The 26889-nt window shown below is 43.6% G+C and overlaps 1 protein-coding gene and 1 long non-coding RNA gene across 10 annotated transcripts in view; one reads left to right on the forward strand and one right to left on the reverse strand.

The window, feature by feature from the left end:
• The first annotated feature begins 161 nt into the window (after positions 1–161).
• Positions 162–25166, forward strand: LOC143689068 (uncharacterized). 6 transcript variants are annotated; one of them, XR_013178535.1, is made up of 4 exons: positions 162–505; positions 621–722; positions 14162–14469; positions 24891–25166. It is a non-coding gene; the product is annotated as an uncharacterized LOC143689068 (long non-coding RNA). The 6 variants fall into 6 exon arrangements; XR_013178533.1 differs by having other exon boundaries at positions 162–479; XR_013178536.1 differs by lacking the exon at positions 14162–14469 and having other exon boundaries at positions 162–479.
• Positions 19411–26889, reverse strand: part of DNAAF11 (dynein axonemal assembly factor 11) — a 126101-nt gene continuing 118622 nt past the window's right edge. For all 4 annotated transcript variants that reach the window (XM_077167693.1, XM_077167689.1, XM_077167688.1 and 1 more), the window contains one exon: positions 19411–19786. In XM_077167693.1, the coding sequence (XP_077023808.1) occupies positions 19609–19786 (178 nt within the window). In that variant the 3' untranslated portion in view covers positions 19411–19608. The remainder of the gene's footprint in view (positions 19787–26889) is intronic.

A 26889-nucleotide genomic window follows, 5' to 3' on the forward strand; every position in this document is an offset into this window, starting at 1 on the left:
GCCCACTGGCTGTGGGAATCCATTGGTGGTAACTGTCCTGGTGCTTGAAAGCTTAATTGGTGAATGTGTACTTTGGATCTGTGGTCTATGGAAAGACCCTGATCATTAGGAGAAGGTGGAACCAGCTGGGGGAAAATGACAGCTTGCCATTTTTAGAAGCAAAGGTGTCCTAAAAGCAAGGACTCAGATGCAATGAATATACAAAAGGCAGCCAGACTTCAAGACCACAGTCATGCTAGCAAGCTGATGAGCTCACCAGCCCATCTTATACTGTCATAAGAGGAGGTCATTAGAAAGCCTGGCAGATGAGAGGGCTCTGCCACTCAATTCTTAGGTGATCCACTTTGGTACCTCCTGATATACCATTGTCACTATTGGGCAAGGGAAGAAATGGGTAGGGACATCAACTCTGGCCTTAGGAAAGCATGGTAACTAGGGTCCTAGCTTCTTGTAAATGAGGGTCTGAGTCATCCCACCAGGTAAACCACCAGGGGCGTAACAGAAGGTGAGGGGATCTAAAATGAATAATGGGAGAGAGAGATGATGAGTATCAGTTGTGTCCTTGAGACCACTGCAGTGGCAGAGGATGTAGTTGTTCCCACTAACTTTTCTCTTCTAAGTTTCCCAAGAGGAAGAGAAGCTCCAAAGAATCTTGGAGGACTAAATGCCTGAACGTATGTGGAGAAGCAGATTCAAGCAGCACAAGGGGTTGACTGTGGCAGGTATGTAGATGTGTTGCTCAGTTCCTTTTCCTAGGAAGAACTTCCTGCCAGTTGCAGGGAGTGTGGTCAGCATACAAGCCTCCAATTGTTTGTTCCTTTAGGGCTTAACTGAGCTGCCTCACCTAAGATTACATCCCACGTCACCAAGGCAGACTGAGTCAGATGGCAACAGTTACTGGTTGCATTGCGTCCGTCCAAAATGAGATGTTGAAATCCCAATCCTCGGTACCTGTGAACATGACCTTAATTGAAATTGGGGTCTTTGTAGCCATAATCAAGTGAAGATGAGGTCATACTAATTAGGCTGGGTCCTAATCCAATATGAATGGAGTCCTTATAAGAAGAGAGAAGAGCCGCAGATGTAGTCACACGTGGGAGAGGGTCAAGGGAAGATGGAGTTAGGGACTAGAGTTGTCCAGCTACAACTCATGGAACACCAAGGGTTTCTAGCCACCACCAGAAGCTGAAAGAGACAAAGGAAGATTCCTCCACTAGGAGCTTCAGAGGGCATGGCCCTGCAGGCATCTTGATTTTGGACTTCCAGCCTCCAAAACTGGGAGGGAAAAACGTTTGTGGTTTAAATGTCAGAGGTTGTGGCACTTTGTTCCAGCAGCCCTAGAAAACTCAGGCAGTTTCAATCCCACTGTTGCTAGTGTCACAGCTGTGCACTCTCCAGTGAGATTGTGCTATGCTGTCCTCATGCATTTGTAAGTCGGCCCTTTCATGAACCCTCCTTCCACTATCCTACTCTGAAAGCTGTTTTGTCCCTTAATTCTGGCTGATAATTACCAAGAGTGGTGTGTCTGTGGGGACACCCAAAAATACACGATTTGGGGGAGGCACATTTTAGGAACCTGCTTTACTTAGCAGGTGAACACAAAAGTCAGTAAAATCCCGGTTGCGAATACAAACACGTGTGACAGGTATCCCACCCTGCGTTGCCTGAAATGATTTTGCACATCTTCTCATCAACCCTTTGCCAAGTGGCTGTCTTAGATGTCACCCACTGAACATGGCACTGACTAGCCACCATCAATCACCTCGAGTCAATTTCATTTTCTCACTGCAGATCCTGCCAGTCTCAAGAAAGCATTTGTTCCCTGGGGGCTTCCAAAAATATTGACAGTTCTTGGAAGTGGTTCAACACTAATTTGGGGGGCTCTCTCTTTTTCTTTTCCATGGTGACAGCTTTCCCGACAGCATGAGGCCATGCATTTCTGCTGTTTAAATGGTGATTTTTATTTTTAAGATGATGATGATCTCATCTCAGTAATTCTGTCTGGGTAGAAATGAGTGGCAGAGCCATCTCCCCTGCCAGCCTGGGTAATAAGCTGTCTAGAGGATGGTGGGCTCATCAGATTGTGAATATGGCTGGGGGCTTGGGGTCAGGCGCCTTCTGTGCATCCATGGCACCTGAGTCCTTGCATGCAGGACACTTCTGCTTCTGAAAATGGCACAGCTGGCATTTTCTTCTCCAGATGGCCACGGGAAGTTCTTCCCTGTAGAGACTATCTTTGCAGCATGTTCCTTCTTCTCCAGGTACCGTAGATTTGCCATCCCACAAACAAGCCCTACATTCTGTGTCTCCCTGCATCTGGAATATTCACTCCCCATTCCTACCCATCCAAATTCTAATTATCTTAAAATTGCCATTGTCTCCATGGAGGCTTCCCCAAACTCTTGTGTTGGGTTTATTATTTCCCTCCTTGAAAATCCATAACATTATACTTCTATAATAACTTAGAAATGCTATCTGTGTAGCACTTCACAGTTTTCAAAGCACTTTATACATGCATTATTTCATCCTCACAATGTATGACATTGCTTATTCACTGGGGTAGTCATTGGTACTTTCTTCCCAATATTCCCAGCTGTCCTTCTGGAACTTCCCCACCCCTGTGAATTTAGATGGGGCCACATGAGTTGCCTTGGCCAAGAAAATGTGAGCCCAACTGATTTGTCATTTTGGGGCCAAAGCTTTAAGAATCAGGGTACAACTGGACTCTAAACATCATGCTAGCCTATTGTCACCTGACTCTATGGGATGATGAGAGCCTAGGAAGTTTCCCGGTGAGGTGCTAACTTACAGATGTTCACTCGGTCTTGACGGCCCTAGGGCTTCCAGATGACCTCTAGCTTGCAGCTCCACATCCCATGCCTCTGATATGCTTGTCTGAAGGCGCTGCTGGGCATAACTGTGGACTTGAATCTGACCTAACCACTGAGGCCTGCGCTCAGGTGAGTGGGCACCTGAGGGTCTATCTTGCATCTGAACCTTGTAGTTCAGGAGGCAAGGATGGTGTTGCCCCCTCTCCATTGGGCATTCCTTTACCACTCCATCCCTTGTTCCATTTTTCAGTAGCCTAGAAGTATACCAGTGAGTGTGGTGGCCAAACTGAAGCCCAGCTGAGGAATCAGTGTCTCCTTCTTGCCAGCTTGCCCCACTTATTATGAGTGATTCTCTTCCTTTCTTTTTCCCTTGGCTTTCAGGAGGGGAATCCTCTTCACACTTTGATTCTCTAGAGGATGGATGGGGAGAGGATGGAAGGTGAGGAGCATAACTTCTGTGTCCTTCCTGTATTTCCAGAGCAAGTGTTTTCTATTTTCTCAAGTCTACACTTACATTGGTTGAAGGGCATGCCAGTGGAGATGGGGTGTGGTAGTTAGGTTCAGGTGTCAGCTTGATCAGATGATGGTGCCTAGTTCTGTTTCTGTGGACTTAAAGCATCAGTATGTGAAATTCATCTATGGCTGATTATATCTGCAGATGGCTAAGGGGAGTGCCTTTGACAATGAGTGAGGTTTAATTTAATTAGCTGGAGGCTTAAAAGAGAGAAGTCAGGAGAGAGCTCAGCGGAGCACAGCCCAAACCGCTCGGCACACCTCATCTCAGCACTTGCAGCCCAGCCCAGATGTTTGGAGATGCAGAAAGGACTTGCCCTGGGGAAGGATGTTGGAACCCAGAAGTCAGGAGAGACATCGCCCCGTGCCTTGCCATGTAAGAGAGAACCTCAGATGAAAGTTTGCTGCCTTTTTGCTGCAGAACTATACGTTTTAAACTATAAATCCCCTTTTATTAAAAGCCAATCCATCCTGGCATGTTGCACCCTGGCAGCTTTGGCAGACTGAAACATGGGGGACAGGGGCATGCTCTGCTGAAATCCTGCCTCTCAGGAAAAGCATGGTGAAGTGACCAGTTCCAGTTTGAATGTGACCTGCCTACAGTCTTCTGTTTTTCGGTTGTGTCCTTATTGCCCATTCCAGGGAAAGACAACGAGGTTGCATTCAGCCTCTAAAAGCATCTTTTTACAGCTATAACATTTTCTCTGTGTTCCATTTGTTATCAACTGATTTCAAAAATCACGCTGTAGAGATTGGAGCCACACCACAGTACAATGTCGCGTCCTGCCTTTGAAGCCTAACATTTCAGTAGAACTGTTTTCCATGACTTTTCAAATTCCTTCTAAAATGGTTTTTTTAAATAACACCTGTAATTTACTTAACCATTTCTCCATTGAACATTGGATGGTTTAGAATTTCCACCATTCTAAATGGAGCTGCGATGAACAACTTTGAGCATAAAGCGTTTTATGTGATTCGGTTTTTCCTGAGGGTTAGATGATCAGAATGCAAAGTCTGAAGGCCGGAGTATAAACATATTTAATAATCTTGATATACCTTGAAAAGGTTCTTTCCAAAACGCTGTACCAGTTTACAGGCTGCCAGCACAGGGGATGAGAAGCCTGCTGTGCTGGATTTTGAAGGGGAAATCAGCGGCACCTGGGGTTTTCCCTGTGCTCAGAGAATGACATCATCTCTGGTGCTCCTGCCAAAAGCAATTCTCCATCGGGTGGACTGTGAAGCGTGACTGCTGTTGAAGCCAAGGAAAGGCGTTTGAAAGTGGGATTTTACTTTTTCTTTCCCTTCAAGTGAGTGGGAGGCCAGCTGGCTCTAAATCTCAGCTTAGACAGGGGAAAGTTTGAATGGAGTTGCAAAGATTTTTTAAAAACCGGAGACTCACTGGAGGATTTTCTTTTTACGTCTCAAACCTTCTGCAGTAGAACGGGAATTAATTTAGCGCTCAGTGGTGGTTTTGGAACCGGGTTAAAATCCTGACTCTTGAGCTGGATGGTGTTGAATGCTGCATGTAAACCCCAGTAACTCAATTTCCTTCACTGTACGGTGAGCTTAACACCACTCACCTCACAGGGTTGCTGAAAGATTAGAAATAATATCTCTCTCCCAAACCTCTCCCCTGAATTCCAGACTCCACCTGTCTAGGCAACTCCTCTCCTTGGAAATCCACTAGGCATTTGGAATGCTCAAGGCTGAACTTCCACCCTACTTCTGCCAGGAGACCACCCGCCCACTCTTCAGACCTCTCAACAGGTCGGCTCATCCTCCCAGTTTCTCGGCAGACACTTCCGTGCCGTCCTTGACTCCTCTCTCCCTCACACACGCACAAACCACATACAATCTATCCAAAAATCCTGACAGCTCAACCTTAGCAATCTATCCAGAATCCAGTCTCTCCTCTGAACCTTTCCTGCCACGCTGCTCCCACCCAAGCCGCCGTCGTCTCTGCCTGCCCCAGCCTCTAACAGAGCCATCCTTTGGCATCAAAGTCTTAAACATCGCATAACACCCTTCGGTGTCCCCACCCCACCTCCCACTTCCATTTCTCTCTGAATAAAAGCAAAGTGCTGAAGATTCTGCACGAGGGGCTGTATAATCTGGACCCCCCGACTCTGTGACTACATCTCTGCAGTGTGATTTTCTCCCTGACCCTCCCTCTCCAGCCACCCTGGCCTCCTTCTCACTCCTCCAGGGAATCCAACTCATTCCCATAGCAGGCGCTTTCCACTTACTGCCTAACCTCCTTCCCCAGAAGGCCATTTCTGGCTCTGCTAACTCTCTGAGGTCTTTGCTTAAGTGCCACCTACTAAGGGTGTTCTTACCTGATCATATGATTTAGTACTACAGCCTTCTAGCCTCCTTCACCTTGCCCTTGTTTCATTTTCTCTATGGCTCTTAGACCAGGCAGCTTCTCTCTCCACCTGCATTTATCTATCTATCTATCTATCTATCTATCTATCTATCTATCTATCTATCTATCATCTATCTATCTATCATCTATCTCTATCTATCTGCCTTTCTGCATCTACCTACTTTGCACCATCCACCTGCCCGCTTGTTTATCTGTTGTGCCCAGGTTGCTTTGTGGTGCTGTTCCTGTCCCGTCCCTTGAGCAGACCTCATAGCTTCAAGCTACCCGGTGGCTGAGGCCCCAAGCACTCTATTCAAAGGCCTGGGCCGGGGACAGAACAACTGCAGCCTGGAGCAACTCACCCTCGAAGCCGTAGGTCCTGAGTGATCTGGGGGTGCAGCTGCAGGGACTGGTGCAACTTAGGATAGCAGAGTGACTGAATGCACTCTGGCAGGGAGATCTTCACCTTCTGTGACACTAGGATTCTGCTGATGGCAAATGCGGAGACGCTGATCCTTCTGCTGCGTCCCCATCCTTGTCTGGAGGCAGCCGCCGAGGGGTGTTAACTGCATTCAGGTAACACTTCAGAAGGTAATTTCACGCCCTGCCTTGGCGCTGATGAGGCACTAATAATTTGGGGATACTTTAGCACCACTTCACTGTGCCAACTTAGCAGCCTGGCTAATTAATAGAAAAAAAAAGGGTTGATTTCAAGAGACATAGCAATAAAAAAAATAGAGTCACTGCAAATGTTTTGCTACAAGGAAGGAGTTAAAGATTCTTTATAGATCATTTAAGGCTATGGTCCTGTTGATACATATATATGGAATTTTGTATGTGTTTCTTCTAAATCAGCATGATGTTGTGTAAAAGCAGCATTTACAGCAGAAAGTGCACAGCATTTAAATAAGATAGAACTGAGTTGAATCCAGACTCCATTCTTACAAGAATAAACTAAAGAAGTCATTGAATTCCAATGGCTTCCGAGTTCCCCATCTGTAAAATGGGGTAGACCGAACTCTGCAGGGTTATTTTGAGGATTGGAGATGTGTATGAGGGGTTTAATCCTGTGTTGGTCCACAGTAGGCACTTCATAAATGGTTTATAAATGATCGACAAGTATGAGACTTTCCAGACTAGAAAAGCGTCCTTCAAGTGGACTCCACGAATCGAGAGAAGCTGATAATGAGTCACTTCATAACATGCCTGCACAGGGAGCTGGTTCACCTGGCCTAGGATCCTGCTGAGTCTAGGGAAAAGACTGCCATTAGTGCAGGCTCCCGGGGCAAGGTCAGCACTGGGGACCCAATGTGGAGGGTCAGAGACCTGGGGAGCCAGACAGTTCGAGAATATACAGCTTCTGGAGGTTTCCAAGGAGGGCAGTGACATTAAGATAGAAAGATAACTCTGAGGTTGTCACTGGGGAGCCATGAGCATTTCCTGCTGTGGGACACACATAGCATCTCCCACCTGAAGAAAGATTGACTCGCCCCTGCCTCTTCCTCTCACATCCCTTCCCCAACATCCTGGCAGCACGCCAAGCTTCGGCAGCTAAAACCTTGGGCAGAGCCAGGCCCGAGTGCACCTTGCTTTGGGGAAGGAGCACATACAAAGATACGGTCCCAACACTTGCACTTAAGTGCCTGGCACTAGCACCTTTGCTCCTCTACCATATGATCTGTAGGGGCAGACACACTCGAGTGAACTTTTCCATCACAGCTGCAGTTCTCTGTAGGTAAGTTCCCCTAATAAATGCTTTGGGGCTGATGACCTGGGACTTTAGTGTCTCTTTCTTTAAAATGCCACTGGCCCCACTGTAGGGCAGTTTGGACAAAGTTCTGGGTGGGTCTTCCCCTATTTCTGCTTTTGGGGTGAGCCCTGCTGCTGGCTCGGCTGGTGAGTACACAGGCCCTGCTCTCAGGGCACATGGGGAGAAAATGAAGCAGGAGAATGCAGAGGAGGTCTCAGCAACTAAGATTTATAGAAGTCAATATATCTAGATTAGGTCATCTTCATGGGGAGGAGGTAAGGACTCATCAGAATTTATGATGTTAAGAATCGTGGGGGTCCAAAAAAGTAACACCCATGTTTTTACTGCCTGAGTTCTGAGTCAGCTGAAAGAGAAGCAAGGGGTGTGATACTAACGGATACTCTTCCACACAGAAGGAAATGTCACGAGTGGGCAGTACATGGTGTCCTCCATACAGGTGTTTGCTTTACAGTAATTTTGAAGTAAGACATTGCAACCTAATTGATGCTTAACATGATACGTTATACTTAAAGCATCCAATTAACGTTGAGGATCACTACATTGTCTTGTGATTAAGTAAAAACATCTATCTTTCAAAGGCCAAAATAGAATTCTATTTCCTAAAATTATCATTGCTTTGGTTAATTGTAGGATGCATCAATTTAGTTTTGTAGGCAGCACTGCTAGTTTACCCAGCATGCGTCCTCCTCTTCATTTCTAGTAGAACCCTGGTTTTCTTTGGTGCAACAAGGTACACTGTTAAAAATATGAGGTCCCCAGCTTCCCTCACAGCAAGCAGAGGCCACATGTCTCAGTCTTGCCAATGGCATCAAAGTGGGAGTCATGGTGTAAGGCCAGGTGTGCGGTGAGCATCTCCCCCACATTTGTCCCTTCCTTATTTGTCTTGCCTCTCCCTGTCTGGAATGTAGATGTGATGTGTGGAGGCGTGGCAGTCATTTTTCAGCCATGTGTTTTTCTACTTCTTTACTCTCTTCTCTTTTCTACTCCCTCATCTATTCCCATCTTCCTTCTCAGCACCTCTAATAAGAATTTATCCCTTCGCTCTGTGGTCCCACCTCACTTACTGTTTCATGTAGTTGGGACCTGGCGCTCACCACACGGAGGTGTCCTCAGAGCATGAGCAGGGAAGGGTGGTGCTGGGCTCTTGCCAGTCTTGTGGCCCCCACGTCCCCCATGTCACCTCGGCACTCAGCCCCGCTGGGCTGGTTTCAGTTGGGTGGACACGCTATGCCCCAGCGGAGACGGACGGCTCTGGGGAGTGTTGGGACCAGGCATATCCCCCCTGATGCTTCTCAGAAGTGCTGGGTATTTGACTCCTAGAATAACCGCAGACCCAGGGCACAGGCCCCTTGGGACGGGAAGTCATGGTTTACGTCAAGGAGACAGGAGTGACAAGGCCTGGTCTTTGGGGCCTGAATGTCCAGCTGTTTTCCCGAAGTCTCTGTTTTCTCACCCGCAATTGGTTCATTTACCATGTGGCCACCGAGAGGACTAAATGAGGCCCAGGCAGGGGTGCTCACGATGGAGGCCCGACCCCTCGCTGCCCTCACACAGCCGGCGGCGGGCACAGAAGACAGTCTCGATGCAGGCAAGACTAGCCAGAAGGGTAAACGTGGGGAGGGTGGGGGCAGGAAGGCTTTACGCACGCCACCCCCTTCTCGGCTCGTCCCCGCCACAGAGACAAATGGCTACGTGTAATATGGAAACAGAAGCTTGAAAAACACAGAGAGTAGAACCCAAATAAAAAAATAACCAGGCGAGTGAGTATTCCTACACTCTAGAGGGGTATGTGAAATGATAGGAGGCAAGAGGTCAAAGCAAATGGACAAGTAACTGTTTTCATTTCCATCAACAAATACTTCCCACATGTTCCCTCTGTGCCAAGCACCGGGGATACTGGAATCACCTACACCCAGTGCCTGCCCTTAGGAAGCTTATAATCAAGCACGATACGAGTCAATAATCATTGCACAAGAGATCAGGGTAAACCTATGGGTATCACATTTTTCAACTTCAAAAGGAGGAAAATCATCTTTCAGAAAAGTACTGTGCCACTTCTGGGCGTGAGGGCCCCAGAGCCAGGAGACTGAAATGCAGGAAAGCTGGTTACTGTGGTGGTTTGGGGGGAAACCTGGAGACTGGGACTCCTGGCCTACAGTTGCCCTGGCCATCTCCCCACCATGGGGGCAGGCGCAGGAGGTCTAAAGGCCAGGAACAGGAGAGCCACGTCTGCCCGGGCCGCGGAAGCCAAGGAGAAGGGGAGGTAAGTGAGGGGCCCAGCAGGCGCATGCGTTCCTGCCCCCGAGTGTACTAACACACAGCCTCTCACTCCTCCTTCTTGAGCAAACAATCCGGACTAAATTCAGAAGAAGAGCACAAGAAGGAAAATAAATTAGAGAGAAAGAAGAACCCACCAAATTCCTGGTTTCTTGCCAGAGCTAAAGCTTTGTTTGACTTCTTAGAAGACCTACAGATAATAAGGGGTACATTGTTTCAGGTGGCATGAGTGAAAATTGAGAGTTGTAAAAATATTGTGGCGGACAGCTATACCCGCAGGTGGCTGCAGGGTGCCTGGGGCTTTGGTTTGGATGGATTTGGCAGCTGGCAGCTGCCTTTGGAAAGCAGGGGTTCGCGGGGTGACCCAAGGGGTGAATTTTATAGCCCATTAACCCAGTAAAGAAATTGCACATTTTTCTAGCTTTCCTTCCTGTCAAGGGTCAGAACAAGTTTTCTAGGAAGGGTCAGATGCTATATATTTTAGAATTTGTGGGCTATGGGAAATCTGCTCCAACTACTAAATACCACCTGACTGGACAAAAGCAGCCATGCACAAAATGTAAATAGGTGAGCTTACCTTTTACAGAAAGGCTGTGCTCCAACACAATGTTGTTTATGGATGGTGACACTTGAATTCCATGTAAGTTTCATGGGTCACAAAATTTTTTCTTTTCAATTACTTAAAAATGTAAAACCTGTTCCTAGTTCCTGGTCTGAGCGAATTTGTCCCCAGACTGTAGTGCTGATCGCTGCTCTAGCTTCAGAGAGTATGCCCTGCAGAATGGACGTGTCACCAACGTAGCACCCTCCCTGGTCCAATTTCCAGGGACAAACGGTAACATACCCACAACAACCTAAACAGATTGAGAAATATTTCGTGCAAATATGATTTTAAATATAATATATATTTATATAAATTTTTAAAAAATATTCACTCAGTGTAGTCCTTGCTACTTGATTCTGGTTTTTTTTTTTTTTTTTTTGTTTTTTTTGGTAAAGGCAATTCATTAAATGTATAACTAAATAAACTGGAGATGTAATGATTGTATCTTTTCTAAATCTTTTTATTTAAATAAGTCCCTGTTCTAGCTTGCTAGCTGCTGGAATGCAACGTACCAGAAACGGAATGGCTTTTAAAAAGGGGAATTGAAAAGTTGCTAGTTTACAGTTCTAAGGCCGAGAAAATGTCCCAGTTAAAACAAGTCTTTGGATATGTCCAATCTAAGGCATCCATCCAGGGAAAGATACCTTGGTTCAAGAAGGCCGATGAAGTTCAGGGTTTCTCTCTCAAGTGAGAAGGCACATGGCGAACACAGTCAGGGCTTCTCTCTCATCTGGAAGGGCACATGGTGAACACGGCATCATCTACTAGTTTCTCTCCTGGCTTCCTAATTCATGAAGCTCCCCGGGAGGCGTTTTCCTTCTTCATCTCCAAAGGTCGCTGGCTGTGGACTCTCTGCTTCGTGGTGCTGCAGCATTCTCCGCTCTCTCTGAATCTCTCATTCTCCAAAATGTTTCCTCTTTTATGGACTCCAGAAACTTATTGAGACCCAACCAAATGGATGGAGACATGTCATCACCTAATCCAGCTTAACAACCACTCTTGATTAAATCATATCTCCAGGGAGGTGATCTGATTACAGTTTCAAACATACAGTATTGAATAGGGATTCTTCTGCCTTTACGAAATGGGATTTAGATTAAAACATGGTTTTTCTAAGGGACATACATCCTTTCAAACCAGCACACCCACTGACATGTTTGTTTTATATTTATACAAGAGTCATAATTTTATCTTCTTAAAAAATTTATCTTTCAACCAAAGCTCTAAGTTTTCTTCTCAGGATTGATTTATCTTCATCATTCCAATTTTGATATACAATGCTTCCATTGTCATTTAAACTTCGTAATTTCACTTTTAACCCAAGGATCGTTTAGTAGACAGTTTTTTAGATTCAAAACAATACAATTTTAGCTATCCTTCTTTTACCAATTACTGACTTTATTGCATTATCATCAAAAGGCTTCATTTATATATTCATATTTATATATTTATATCATTTATTTATACAGAATTTTAAGCTATATTATAATGGAGCAAAGTCCAGAGGAAACCAGACTCAAGGTCCCAAGAATCCTCTCCCAGTGGAGTCACATGGGACACACTCAATTCCTCCATCAACAAGAGAAGTTCAATAGAGAGTCAATACCCAGGGTTTTTCCTGGGTTGTGTCATGTACACAACCACTGTCTAGCATATACCAAAACTCCTGACTCCCAGAAGGAAAGCAGGGGTTCAACACACCCCACATTGTCTGCCAAGACTCTTTTAGGTACCTGAGCCACTCTTATCAGTTCTGGAAACCAGCCCTCCCTAAGTCTAAGTTCCCAGATGCCAGCCAAGGGCCAACCTAGCAAGCATGTTTCCCTAAGGACCATGGTCTCGGACCTATTTACTCTTTTCTGCACAAAAAGCCTCAGGATGGAGAACTCATCTTGAAGACAGTAGGAAGCCAGAATGGTGACTATTACCCAGTCTGCCTTGAGCAAAGCCAATGGAAACTGGCAGAATTCTAAGGAGAAATAAACTGTGAGTAATCAGCCAGTTTAAATGAACATCCCTCTCCCTTCCAGGCATTGAGGGAAAATCCTAGGAATTCGGAATTTATTTGGGCACAGAGTGCTTCATTGTCCCATGATGTGGGGTAAGTCTTTGGTTTCCCAAGGTAGACAGTGTTTGAGCAATCTCTAAACAAAATAAAGTTAGGTTATTTATAAGAAATGAGGCCATTGTTATCTTACCAAAAAAAGTATGCCTATCATATGGAGTCCAAATGAGGGTCTTAATGAGAGAATTCTTACAGCATGAGGTGGGTTTCGTTTTGCATTCCACAGAGGGAGATACTCTCCACCACCTCCACTACCACTTCCCATTCTTGCTGGTTTAAAGAGTAGAGCTTACTCTTTAGGATCACTCAAACCAAGGCTCATGCAGTCAGCTTACAATGAACCAAGAGTTTACACTTCCCCTGTGAGGCTCACTGGATGATGGAGGTGATACAAGAGAAGACTTGGGACTTGATCATTTCTGTAGAGTGGTCTGGTAGTTCCAAGGAAATGGGGCAGTTGGGATCAAGTTGGTGAGGTATGCTAATGAAAGAGAGCTTGAGAAGAGGAGAATGGAAAAGGAAATTATGGAATAAAAGAGAATCCATAGAGGGCATCCCTCAAGCCCTAGAATATGCTACCTTTCTCCTCAAATGAAAGTGAAGGGGTAAGAGGACACCCAGTTCTTCACCAACTCTGTGCAATGTTGGGTCAATCACCTAGATCCCAGTGAAAGCATTACATAAACATTCTTTTAGACCCATTATGTGTTTTTCCTTTGAGGGAGGGCAGGTACAGAAGCTTGGCCTGTCTTAATCAACAGTATTCTGACTAAGGTCTACCCTAGAGATGAAGGCACATCTGGAAAGAGAAAAGGTATTAACAATTCTACTCCAGGGTCACCACCCTCCCCCAACCACTGCACAACATAGGACAGTGAAGAAGGGTTTCAATTAATGCAGAAGTTGTCCATTCTCTAAAATCTTGAGGCCCCAAAAGAACTCTCTGGCACCTCTTCTAGTAAGGGGGAACACATCATTTTTGGGACACACTGACATGGGTCAGGGCTCTGGGACCTAAGGAGCAGCAGCAGACTGGAGCCTGGAGGAGCAGGATGTACCCAGAGGGTGCTACTGGGTGGAGGAGCATGTACTGTGAGAGGTTCCCCAAGAGTTCCCAGGAACATGAGCTAGAGGTCCTTCATTAGCAGGTGTGGTTAGAGCCAGGGACATTTGGGCTATGAATGTGACAGTGATCACTAATGAACCCAGATACTGAGACCTTGGTAAATCTGGGTTACATCAGAGAAATGCAAAGATAATACCAGAAAAAAACATTTAATTAATGGATAGGCAAGTATAGTTTCATAGTTAAGCGTTGCTCTCAAAAAAAAAAAAAAAATACAGGCAAAGTAATAGAAAGCCCTATCTTTATCAGCATAATCTAAAGAACATTACATGGGATCTAGTTCACAATTGTGAACAACTCTTCTAAACTGCCCCCAGGGATCTCTATTTGGCCTTGCACTGATTTGTAAACACTTTTATCTATAAACCCACCCAAGGAAGTAGAGCAGGCAGTGGTGTATGTTTAAAAAAAATTTACCCTGAGGTAAAAATAAATATGCAGTGTCCCCCTACATCTATTATTCATTCAACACCTAAAGAGGAGCTGCCTCTTCTTTGCCATGGGAGCAGAGAAAAAAAATTGAATTTAATGGAGTAAAAAGGGTGTTGTGGTAGAACAAACTTTCCAAAGGTGACCCAACAATATCTTTTGTTCCACTTTCTCTTCTAGAACCTTGTCATACCCCTAGAAAAATGTGGAGACTGTGTCCTCTTCCCTTGAACCTGGGAAGGCCTTTGCGATTGCCCAGATGCACTGAACAGGGCAGAGCCCCGCCCACCACTGGTTCCACCTTCTCAAGCAGGAGTCTGATACTGGCCTGTGCGTCTCCCAACTCCAGGGCATCTGATACTGGCCTGTGCGTCTCCCAGCTCCAGGGCACAAGCTTCAGAGCGCCGCCTGGGGACTCCATGAAGAACTTCTTGCTAAGCTTGGGCCACAAAGCAGGGACTCCAAATGAAGATGGGACTCATAGAAAGGTGAAAGCTCTCTCCAAAGACATTGTTTCATCCATCTTCACCCCTAGAGTACCTTGGAAGCCACACTTGGTAGAACTGAAGACACAGCACCTGCCCCTCAAGGGATCTGACAACTAGCTCTCCCTAAAGATACCCTCCTTCACAGAGTCCCCTCTACTCTCAGGTAGCTTTTTGCAATTTAAAATGGGGGAGTAGTTTCAAGATTCAGTAAGTAGGTTTTTTTATATCCCCTTTGAAAATGTTATCATGCATATAATATTTTTTACTCATCTTGGTAGGTAAAATCCTTCCTATTACAAAGGCAGGCAGAAATGACTTTGTAAGAGTCCTGCTCTAGCAACTGATTATACCAAATTTAGGAGCCTCAGTTTCCATGATTGTATGAGAGATCAGGTTCCATCAAAGACTTTGACTCAGTTTGCTAGTATAATTATTTGAGTAACATATGTCTGTGCCATAAAAATGTAAGCTCCCTGAATCTCATTTGCTTGCCACTGTATACTCTGTACCTGGTGCACAGTAGGTGCTCAACCAATGAAAAAAAGAGCAAATCCTATTTCAGAAGATTACTCTGGACATGTTATGAGATGGGCTACAACAGTCTGGCTTGGTTCTAATTTAGTCCACAGTGATTTTAATCACCTCTGCATTCCACAGGAAATCACCCAGGCTGATTGATTGCTCAGTGACATCACCTAGAGAACAGAAAGTAGAAAATATACACTAAACACCTTAGTAAAAACAGGTATGGCAGCCCTGCTGTCATCAAGATGGCGGCGTGAGACACTTCAGGTTGTTCAGCAGAAGTTTTGAATGACCAGGAAGAACTGGCAGAAATAGCATTCTAAACACTCCAGAAAACAATGGATTGTAGTACAGAGCAAGCACCAAGTCAAGGAAAAGGCCACAAAGTGGTAGGATCACCTAGGAACCTGGCTGACACCTCCCCAACTCCTCACTGGCTGGGTTCTGCAGGGAGCAGAGTAGCCCTGGTACACACACTCACAGCACATATGTTTGGCCCAGTCTGTTTGGTGGTGGCCTGAGGGAGAACTTGCCCTGGTATAGAAGGCAGCTCTCCAAACTCTCCTACAGAACATCAAGTTGTGCTGCCTGGGGCAAGGGATTGCTGGCTGTAGGAAATACAGTGTAATAGCCAGAGCTCTGAAGAAACTGTTTCCCAGGGAAGAGGAGACATTCAGAACCTTATAAGCAGGGAAATTCCTTGGGCTACATGAGCATGCCCAAGACAAGACACATGCACAGAAAGGATCAGGAAGGCCATTACCCTTTGGTATGGAGCTATTCTCCAAAGTCACTTGTGGATAAGCCTCGAAGGAGAGCACTCCCACAGGTCAGTTTTCAAAGACTGGGAAAGGGAATTTATTCCTCTCCACTCTTCACCCCTTTGCCCCACCTTTTCCCCTTTCCCTTCCTCTTCTTTATTCTTCTTCCTCTAGTCAACTCCTAACATTCAAGGAAAACTCAGTCATGACACTAGCTGTATATAAGCCTAAGGAACAGACACCCCAGAATCTAAATTCCAGCAATAACACACTAAAATATCAAAATGTCCAGGTTACAACAAAAGATTATGAAAGATACAAAGAAACAGGAAATGATGGCCCAGGCAAAGGAAAAGATTAAAACTTTAGAAGCCATCAATGAGGAGGATCACACCAGGGTCATTCAGACAAAAACTTTAAAAAAATGGTCCTTAATATGCTCAAAGAGCTAAAGGAAAATATGGACAAAGAACTAAAGGAAATCAGGAAAATGAGAAAAAAGCACAGAGAGAATATCAATAGAGAAATGGAAATTATGAAAAGGAACCAAACAGTAGTAGAAATTTAAAATTTCCTAGAGAGGTACAAAAACAGATTGGAGCTGGAAGAAGAATCGATGAACATGAAGAGAAGACAATTGATATTGTCCAGTCTGACAAGGAGAAAGAGGAAAGAATGAGGAAAACTGAACAGAGTCTGAGAAAGTTGTGGAACACCATCAAGTGTACCAGTGTATGCACTGTGGGAGTCCCCAAAGGAGAAGAAAGAGAAAGGGGCAGAGAGAATATTCAAAGAAATAATTGCCAAAAACTTACCAAATTTAATGAAAGACATGAACATACACACATGCAAAATGCTCAACTCCAAACAGGAAAAACCTAAATAAACTCACACCACTGATATGATCAAGCTGTTGAATGCCAATGACAAAGAGAGAATTCTGAGAGCTGGAGAAGAGAGAAGCAGTGGGTCACATGGACGGGAACCTCAATAAGATTAAGGGCTAATTTCTCTTTGGAAAATGTGGAGACAAGAAGGCAGTGGGATGACATATTTAAAGTGATGAAAGCAAAAAATTGCCAAACAAGAATTCTTTACCCAACAAAACTGCCTTTCAAAATGAGGGAGGAATGAGACATACCCAGATAAACAAAAGCTTTGGGAATGTGTCACCTCTAGACTGGCCCTACAAGAAATGCTAAAGGGAATTCTGCAGATTGAAAGGAAAGGTCACTCCCCAACTGACTGAAGCCACATGAAGAAATAAAGATCTCCAGTACAGATAATAGCATGGATAAATATAAATATCAGTACTATTATATTTTTTACTTATAACTCAACTTTTTTACTTCCTACAGGACCTAAAAGGCAAATACATAAAATGTAATGATAAATCAATAGTTTTGGCTCATATGTATAAATAGAGTAATTTGTGACAAGAACTACTTAAGGCGGATGGTGGGGTATAGGAACATAGCTTAGGTGTGCTACTGATGTTAAGTTGGTATCAAAGTCCTTAAATCTAACATTTAGGATGTTTAACTTAAGCCCATGGTAACCACAAAGAAAAAATCAGAGAATATATAAACTCAAATAGAAAGAAAGTACAGTACAGGTTACCAGGAGTGTGTGTGTGGGGGGAGGCAGGGACAGTGATGATTTAAAGCAAAATGAGCATAGGGTTTCTGTTTGGGGTGAAGGGAAAGTTCTAGTAATGGATGGCAGTAAGGGTTCACTAGCGTGACTAATCCTACTGAATGGCATACGAAAGAAAGATTGAGATGGAAAGATTTATGCTGTACATATATTTGTACAATTAAATGAAAAAGAAAAAGAAACTGAAGAGATAATGACAATTAAATGCAATATGTGATATTGGATGGAATCTATTGGAAGGAGAAGAAAAGGCTCAAAAGAACATTAATGCGACATAAGAAAAAATTAGAATATAGAATATAAGCTTTATATCAACATTAAATTTCTGGAACTTGATAACTGCACTTAAGTTGGTTAAATAAGTGAATAACCTCGTTCACAGGAAATGTACATGGAAGAATTACGTGTTGAAGGAATATGATGTGTGTAAACTGTTCTCAAGTCTTTAGGAAATAGATGATACACATATAGAGATCAGATAAAAACATAGATGACAGCTAGAAAGATAGGATAGGATAGGATAGATAGAAACAAAGGAAGGATGGAAGATAAATATGACAAAGATGATAAAATGTTGAAATTGGTGGATCTGGGTTTCTGGGGTATATTGGAATTCTCTCCATGGAGTTTGTATTATTTTATAACTGTCCTGCAAGTTTGAAATTATTTCAAAATAAAAAGTAAAAAAAAAAAATGCATGCATGCCAAAGTTTGGAAAATAAGCCCACAAAAATTCAGGGTTCTGCGAATTTTGCAAAATTCCCATGGGTCTAGCGGTTTGGGCCATGTAAAGATATTCCTTCCAAGGAGGAGGATAAGTTGCTGCATCTTGCCTCTCCTACAACTAAAAAGGAAACACAACACCTGGTGGCTCTCTTGGTATTACAGAAGCACCATATAGCTCACTTGGGCATATTACTCTGATCAGATCCTAGTAGACTGAACGCTTAACTGTGGGCTATCAAGTTATAATGCAACCTGAGCTGCCCATCGTGAATTAGGTGCCATCTGAATTACCAACCAACTAATTTGGACATTTAGGGCAGCACTTCATCAGTAAGCAGAAATAGTATATACAAGATCAGGCTCTAGCAGGTTGATTATGTTGGAACACTTCCCTCATGGAAGGGGCAGGTCTTTGTTCTTACGGAAATATGCACTAATTCTGAAGATGACTCTGCCTTCCTTCTCTACAATGCTTCTGCCAAAACCACCATCGGTGGACTTACATAATGCCATATTCATCACCAAAGATTTTCATGCACAGCCACAGCTAATCAAGGGACTCATTTGACAGTAAATAAAGTAGGCCAATGCAATGATGTTTGTGGAATTTATTTAGACTTACCATGTTCTCCCTCACTCTGGGGCGGCTGGCCTGGCAGAACACTAAAATGGTCTTAGAAGATTCATGGACAGTACTAGCTGGGTAATAACATTTTGCATGCCTGGGGTAATCTTCTCTGGGACATAATATTTGCTCTGACTCATTGCACAATATATGGTGCGATTTCTCCCATAGTATAGGTTCATTCTTCTGAGAATCAACGAGTCAGAATGGGAATGGCTTCCCTCATTATTACCCTTAATGATTAGTAAAAAACTTTACTTCCTGTTCCCGCAACTTTGGGCCCTGCTGGTTTGGAGTCATTGGTTCTAAAGGCAAGATCTTCACAAAGGGACTGAGCTGAAATCCAAACTCAGGGTGCCTAATTTAAAAACTCAGATTCTTGCCACTATACCACTCCCCCAGAGAAAGCTGACACCTGAGAAGAAAATTGAAACACCTCTTAAAATCATATTAAAGTATTCAAAATTGATCTAAACTTTCAGCTTTAACTTCGGAGCTTGACCAATTTGCTAAGATACCAATTTAACAACCAGCCCATGTATCTGTGGCCTAATCTATCTGCATAAGCAGGGAGTTTGGTGATTTATAATGAACATTCTGTGTAATCGTTCTATGATTTATTAAATGTTTTCACTAGCTATAGATGAATGATCAATTCCAGCATATTTAAGCAGCACATTTTAATTTTAAAATACTTTGAGAATAGCACAATACAAAGTAGATGAGATTAAAACACTGGAGGGGTAATAATGACAAACAACTCCGGGTTTATAACTTTATGATAAACACACACTCTGCACCAAGCAGATGGCCAGAGGGGCGAGGCCGACAGCGCAGCCTGATGCTTCACATCAGCGGAGGCACGTCGGGGTTATCTTCAAAGTCTGCGTCTTCATCACTTGGCATAGTTTTTGTTTCAGATCTAACTCTTCTGGGAGTGTTTTTTCCCTCTTGAACTATGTTAGCCACATCAGGGAATGAATGCTTGCTAGGGTCTACTTCTAGTTTCTCAATTTGCTTGCCTCTACAACAACAAAAAAGGCAAAGGGCAACTTAGATCATTAAAAATTAAGTTTCAAATAGATTCAACTCATTCATCCATTTATTCAACAAACATTGTAAAGTGCTATACCAAGAGCATGGAGATAAAAATAGAGATTTTATCAGAGACTGTCCCTGGCTTCACATAGCTTATAACCCCATAGAAGCTAGATTATGACATTAGAAGATATCAAGTGCTAAAAAGTGCTACCGGGCCTGTACTTAGCCACAGGCAGATGAAGAAGAGGTGATGTGGGAGATTCTGCTTACCTACAAATTATCTGATAATTGAAATGATACAGCAGGCAAAATCCTACATCAAGGATCAATAGTAGGACCACTCTAGGCAGCTGTTGCTCCTAACTACAGCTGATCAGGCTCCCAGGCCCTGCTGGTCTGGACAATCCAACATGCCATGCTTCGGTGGGAGTATTTACACTACAAGGGAGGGTGCACAGCATAACTTATCTCACTAGTTCTCCTCCCAAAAGTACTTGCTCCTGCTGCCATCACCTAGTTCAACTAGCAAGAGCAAGAATAAAATAGAATAAGGAAGGACTACAGTTGGCCAGTGAGTCCCATTAGCATAGCCTGATGAGAATCATGTAGATATGATACATTACTGGGCCGCTTTCCTGCAGTTTTGATTCAGTAGGTCTGGGACTGGGCCCAATCATCTGTATTTATATAACATTCCCCCAGTGATTTTAAAATCAGAGTATTTTTAAATCAGTGCATGGTTCATGCATTCATTCACTGAACATGTTTCTTAAATGCCTACATTCCAGTCGCTGTGGTAGATACTAAAGGTGCCACTGCCTGCCCCAGTGGACAAGGTTCCTGGAATCATGGAATAGTGTATCATGGTGTGCTACCACAGAATTCATCACACCCTCATGGAATTGTCTGATTATCATTCTGTTCCCCCAACTAGGCAACATCTTGTCTTTTTCATCTTGTTTCCTCGCCATGCAGCTTCATTGACTAAATACTTGTTGAATAAATGAAAAAAATTATTGTCATTGAAGGATAATGAAATAAAATAAGAAATGATATCTGACCTAAAGAAAATCAAATTAAATCCAGGAGATACAAATGTATGGTCTGCAGAATAAACTCGTTCAGCAGAACTCTTTTGCTGTGGAAAGGGAGGTTTTTTTTTTTAAGTTTTATCTATTGCTTTAGTTTCCTTGACTGCTCAAGCAAATACCATGCAATGGGTCATCTTAAACAAGGTGAAGAGAATGTCCAAATCACGGCATCCTCAAGGAGATGCTTTCACCCTGCAGACTGGCGTTCTGGGGCTGCCTGCCAGTGATCCTTGGTGCTAACCTTGTTACATGGCCAGGCATGTGGCAGTGTCTCCTGGTCTATCCCTTCTCTTCTGGGTTCTGATGATGTTTAGTTTCTGGCTTCTACAGCTTCTCTCTGCCTGTCTGAATTTTACTTTGCTCATAAAGGACTGAGTAACAGGAATAAGACCCACCCTGATTGAGGTGGGCCACACTAACTGAATAGCCTCATCAAAAGGTCCTGCAGTTCACAATTACAGGAAGGATTAGATTTAAGAACATGGTTTTCTGAGGTGCACACAGCTCTAAACCACCACATTTCTCTACTGTCTTTGCAATCCCTCTTGCCCCCTAAACTCTGTAATCTGCTCAGCCCTTGAAGGCATTTGAGCTTTTTTACTCCATTTGTATTTTGACTGATACACATGGATTCACTGCAGAAAAACAGGAAATATACAGAGTCTAACCTAGTATATTCTGAAGATCTAGATTGTACATATGATGTACTACAGAAGGACAGAGAAATCAAGGCAGACTTGTGCACTCTATGAAAAGGTAAAGGATATGGGAATCTGAAGACGCCTTGAAGAATGTTTAAGGATTTGGATAAGCAGAGGAGGAGGAGACTCAGGGTAAATCAATGCTCCTGCTAAATGGGTGGTCCTCTGGCCACTTTCTGGACAGAACTTCACTGATACCTCCATGCCTGGGATTCACTGACCCTTCTCTTTAAAAGGAACAGGGAATTGTAGCTTCAGCTATGATGTTTCTTATTAGTAATGCACAAGGACTCATCACTGCTACAAAGAGGGTGGCTGTGAGTGCAGACAGCTCTCCTCAGAAAGGCCAACTTGCAAGGTTGGCCCTTGACTGACATCTGAGCATATGGGAGGAAAACAGGTCCCTACACTAATATAACACTTTCCCACCTGGTGGTTCACTGTGGCTGAATTAAGCGCAAGCAACATGGTGTATGTAGAACTCTGCTTTGTTTCTGGGAGTCTGGAATTTTGGTACATGCTAAGGCAGAGGAGAACTACGGGACTAGCTCCCCACTAAAAACCCTATGATGCCAATGAGCTTCCCTAGTAGACAATACTTTGCACAATGAGCTTCCCTAGTAGACAATACTTTGCACAGGTTGTCACAACTTGTTGCTGGAGGAATTAAGCATGTCCTGGATGACCCCACTGGGAGAGGACTCTCGGAAGCTTGTGTCGGTTTCCTACAGACTTCGCCCTTTGCTGATTTTGCTTTGTCCCCTTCCACTCTAATAAATAAACCTTGACTAGGACTATATGCTGAGTTCTTTGAGTCCTTCTTGCGGATGTCTGAACCCAGGATGTTCCTGGGGATCCATGGCATACTGCCCTTATCGGAGCCATGTGTTTACTCTTAAATCCTCAGGATAACCTCTTTGCTACCTCCCTCTAACCTACAGTGGGAGAAGCAGAGTGATCTGCCAAGGTTCCACAGATAAAACAAAAGCAGGGTTGGGATTTGAATCTAGGCCTGCTAAATTCCAGAGCCTGTGCTACTAACCAATACACATACTGTTAACTCCAGAAAAATGAGGCTGTCCACACACAGCACAAACAGTGGGTTTTCTACCTATTGCATTCGACATGTGAGATTTTACCCATCAAAACTGAGAAAAAAAGTCCTCCAAGTCAGCACTAGTACTGAAACTGAAACCCATTACCTATAAAAAAGGCCCTCTTTCTCCTCATTTATAACTTAGTAATCCAGAACAAAAGTGTATTATAGGAAGTCAGGAGGCAGGAGAGCATCTGGGCTAGTTGTGAGATTCAGGCTCCTACCCAATAAGTTGTGTGAACTTTGGCAAGTAACTCAGTCACTCTGTGCCTCCATGTCCTCATCTGAAACATGGAAATGATGATGACGTGAATACAGGTTATCATCAAGATGAAATGAGCGAATGGAGGAAATATTCAACTTCCCAATTTGGAGAATTTCAGATAATCTCGCAAGCAGTGCGACAATCAAATCAATAAGCCCAGCCCTTGATCCCTGGGTTCCTATCTATGAAATTTATTCCTGCAAATGATAGGCTAAGCCTACTTAAAATTAGGTCTAAGGGTCACCTCCCAGAGAACCTCCTTCATTGCTCGGATGTGGCCTCTCTCTCTAAGCCAATTCAGCAGGTGAGCTCACTGCCCTCCCCCCTACATGGGACATGACTCCCGGGGGTGTAAATCTCCCTGGCTATATGGGACAGAAATCCCAGAATGAGCTAGGATCCAGCATCAAGGGATTGAGAAAGTCTTCTTTACCAAAAGGAGGAAGAGAGAAATGAGACATAATAAAGTTTCAGTTGCTGAGAGATTGCAGAGTCTAGAGATTATGCTGGAGGTTATTCTTACGCATTATATAGATATCCCTTCTTAGTTTATGGTGTATTGGAGTGGGTGGAGGGAAGTACCTGAAACTGTTGAGTTGTGTTCCAGTAGCCTTGGCTCTTGCCATAATAATAAAGTGTTATCATTAGCAAAAGGGGATGTTATTTTTAACAATAACCATCACCGTTTTTACAGAAGAGGTATGATTTGTCCCCACAAGGAACAATTTGACTGACCAAATGATCCAACGTATTCTGATGATTGAGAGGGACAAGATGCTTTTCAATCCATATGTGAAACAGTCTTACAGACACTTGAGCCATCCCTGACCCCCATTCCCCAACCCTATCCTCATCCCCTCCTCACTGGTGGTTGTGTGAAAGAGAAAAGAAGGGGTGGCAATGAGGAGCTGAAGCTGAGGGTCAAGAAGAGATATTTCACATAATATGTGGTCATTTTCATAACATCTCAGACCTTTTGACTGAGTGCAACATATGCACAGAAAAGTACTCAAATGATAAGCACAGAGCCCTCATGAATTGAGCACGCCCATGTGACCAGCCTTCGGATCCAGAAAGAACATCCCCAGACCTCTAGGAGGTCAAGTCCTGATTTATCCTCCTCCAACATCCCCTACCCTGACTTCTAACAGCATACATTTTACTCAGTAATTTTAAAAACTGAAATCTTTTTGACCCCCTGGTGGAAGCTGTGTGCCGCTGCTCCCAGGCAAAGTGGGGGCTCAGCACCACGGGATGGGCCATGAGTAACTTAAGTGTCCCTGGTAATTCCCTTGCCCCATATGAGTGACTGGGATCTAATTCTGCCAATAAGGATCAGACAATCTGTTGGCTGGAAGCCTGACCAGTTTTTCACCCTGCTGACCTCTGTATGACGTTCCTACTGATGCTGTGACATATTACCACAAACTGAGAGCCTTAAATAGGCACAAATACATCTTCCCACAGTTCTGTAGGTCAAAAATTCTAAACCAGTTCTGCTGGACTAAAATCACGGCGCAGGCAGGGCTGCACTCCTTCTGTAGGCCATGGGGACAATCTGTTTCTATGCCCTTTCCAAAGTCTGGAAGCTGTCCACATCCCTTGGCCCACAGCTCCCTCCATCTTCAGAGTCAGCAATGGCCAAGTGAGTCTGTCCCACTTCATATCCCACTGATTCTGCCTGTCCTGCCTCACAATCCCAGTTATAGGAACTCTTGTGATTACACTGGGCCCAACAGAATGATCCAGGGTACTGTCCCTATTTTAAGGTCAGCTAAGATTAGCAACCTTAATTCCATCTGCAACCTTCCCTTGCCATGGAAGGTAACATCTTCACAGTTCCAGGGAATAGGACATGGGAATCTTTGGGGACAGGGGATGGGGAGGGTGGAGAGAGGATCATTATTCTGCTGACCATACCTTCCTTCCTTCAGGGGCTGCTGACATGAAGACCTGCTACCTGAAGCTGCAGCAGCCCTCTTGTCACCAGGAAACACAGGCCAAAAGAACCAAAGAGAAGCTCACTGGAGCCTTCACTGCTAAGCTGCTGAATCACCACGAAACTACCTCCTGTTATTTGGGGTGATTACATGCCCTGATTTTTTTTAAGCCCAACTGGGGACTCTGACTTGCAGCTGACTACACTAACTCAAAGAAGCCACATCAAATGTCATGTGCAATAAAACATACAGAAAAGAATGCCAAAATCTGCCAGGAAAACAGAAATCCAACAATTTACTGTGACTCTTTTTTTTTTTTTTTTTTTTAGAGAGAGGGAGGAAGGGAAGGAAAGACAGAGAAGGAAGGAAGGATGGAAGGAAGAAAGGGAAACATCTTTAAACATTTTCTTGTTTTATTATATTTTGTTTGTTTGTTTGTTTTTTACATGGGCTGGGGCCGGGAATGGAACCGAGGTCCTCCGGCACGGCAGGCAAGCACTCTTGCCCGCTGAGCCACCGCGGCCCGCCCTACTGTGACTCTTTACATAGCTTGAGGATAAACTGGAACAGCTATTACTAAGTTTTAACAATTATAGTTATTACTTAGAATAGTCATTTAATTGCATAAAAAACAATAATTATAATAACAATTATCACTTACACTGGCATAGCACTTTCTAATTGGGAAAACATTTTTAATACAAATATAGGAAGTTCTGGTTTTCAAGAACCTATATTACAGTTATCACTAAATTTAGCTCTACTTTTTAATGAGCATGTTCTTATTTAAAAGTCTATGCTATCTGTGGCTTAAGTAAATCTCCAGATCCATCTAGTATGTTGTCCTTGAGACTTTGAAGAAAACCAACATATCTCTTCCAGGCATATCTCTTAGGTCATAATTTTTGGATCTTGGTAATAAACAATTAACTTAACCAGTATACAGTTAGTGTAACTCACCTACTTCAGACATTGTCAGGAATAATTTGTATGGAAGACTTTAACCACTCATGAAACCCTGCGTAATAAACAGTGAGCAGCTAAGCCTGGGGCACTTGAGGATCACACTAATTGCCAAAATAAATATGAGAGGGGCTTTTCCCTCCTTCTGTTCTGCGTCAAAGTTCAGTGTCAAAGGGACAGATGCATATTTCTAGTTTTACCCACCACCCATTAGAACCTGAACTTGATAAGAACAGACAGGAAACAAAATGAACAGATCCATGGAAGAAAGCAGGAAAATGTCAAAAATCATCAAAAAAAAATCACATCAAAGATTGGTCCCTTCTGTAAAAGGCTATAAAGTATGCTTTTTCTGGTAATATGGTAGTCTAACACATTCAGACAAACTGCCTCCACTTCCTGCTGAAAACTATCTTGAGATCACGGTAGACCAAGAAAATAAGGAGTTATCAGGTCAGAATACAGTGAAAGCGGGGCCCACAGACAGCCCCAGTGGGATTCTCTCTTGCAGAAAAGTGAAAGAGATGTCCACCTGTTTCTGCCCATCTCCCAGAGGATGGCAGTGAAGCTGCCTTGGAGGGGCAGAGGACAGTGGAGATGTCACCATCAGCTGGGACGTTGATGGATTTATAGCAGCAGCTGTTTAAAAGCTCTCAATCTTTTTTTTAAAAAAAATATTTTTATTGAGAAATATCCACACACGTACAGTACAACCATATTATACACTCAGTGGCTCACAATATCATCACATAGATGTGTATTCACCATGATCATTTTTAGAACATTTCATCACACCAGATGAAGAAACAGAAACAAACAAAAAAAGACCTCATACATCCCATACCCCTTACCCTTTCCTCTCATTGACAACAGTATTTCAATTAACCGAACTTTACCCTTTATCTTCCCCTATTATTTATTTATTCTTTATCCCTGTTTTCTAATTTTTTTTTACTCATCTTTTGTATATACCCTGGATAAAAGGAGCATCAGACACAAGATTTTCACAATCACACAGTCACACTGTAGA

Source organism: Tamandua tetradactyla, chromosome 6 (genome assembly GCF_023851605.1).
Source record: "Tamandua tetradactyla isolate mTamTet1 chromosome 6, mTamTet1.pri, whole genome shotgun sequence".
Lineage (NCBI taxonomy): Eukaryota > Metazoa > Chordata > Mammalia > Pilosa > Myrmecophagidae > Tamandua > Tamandua tetradactyla.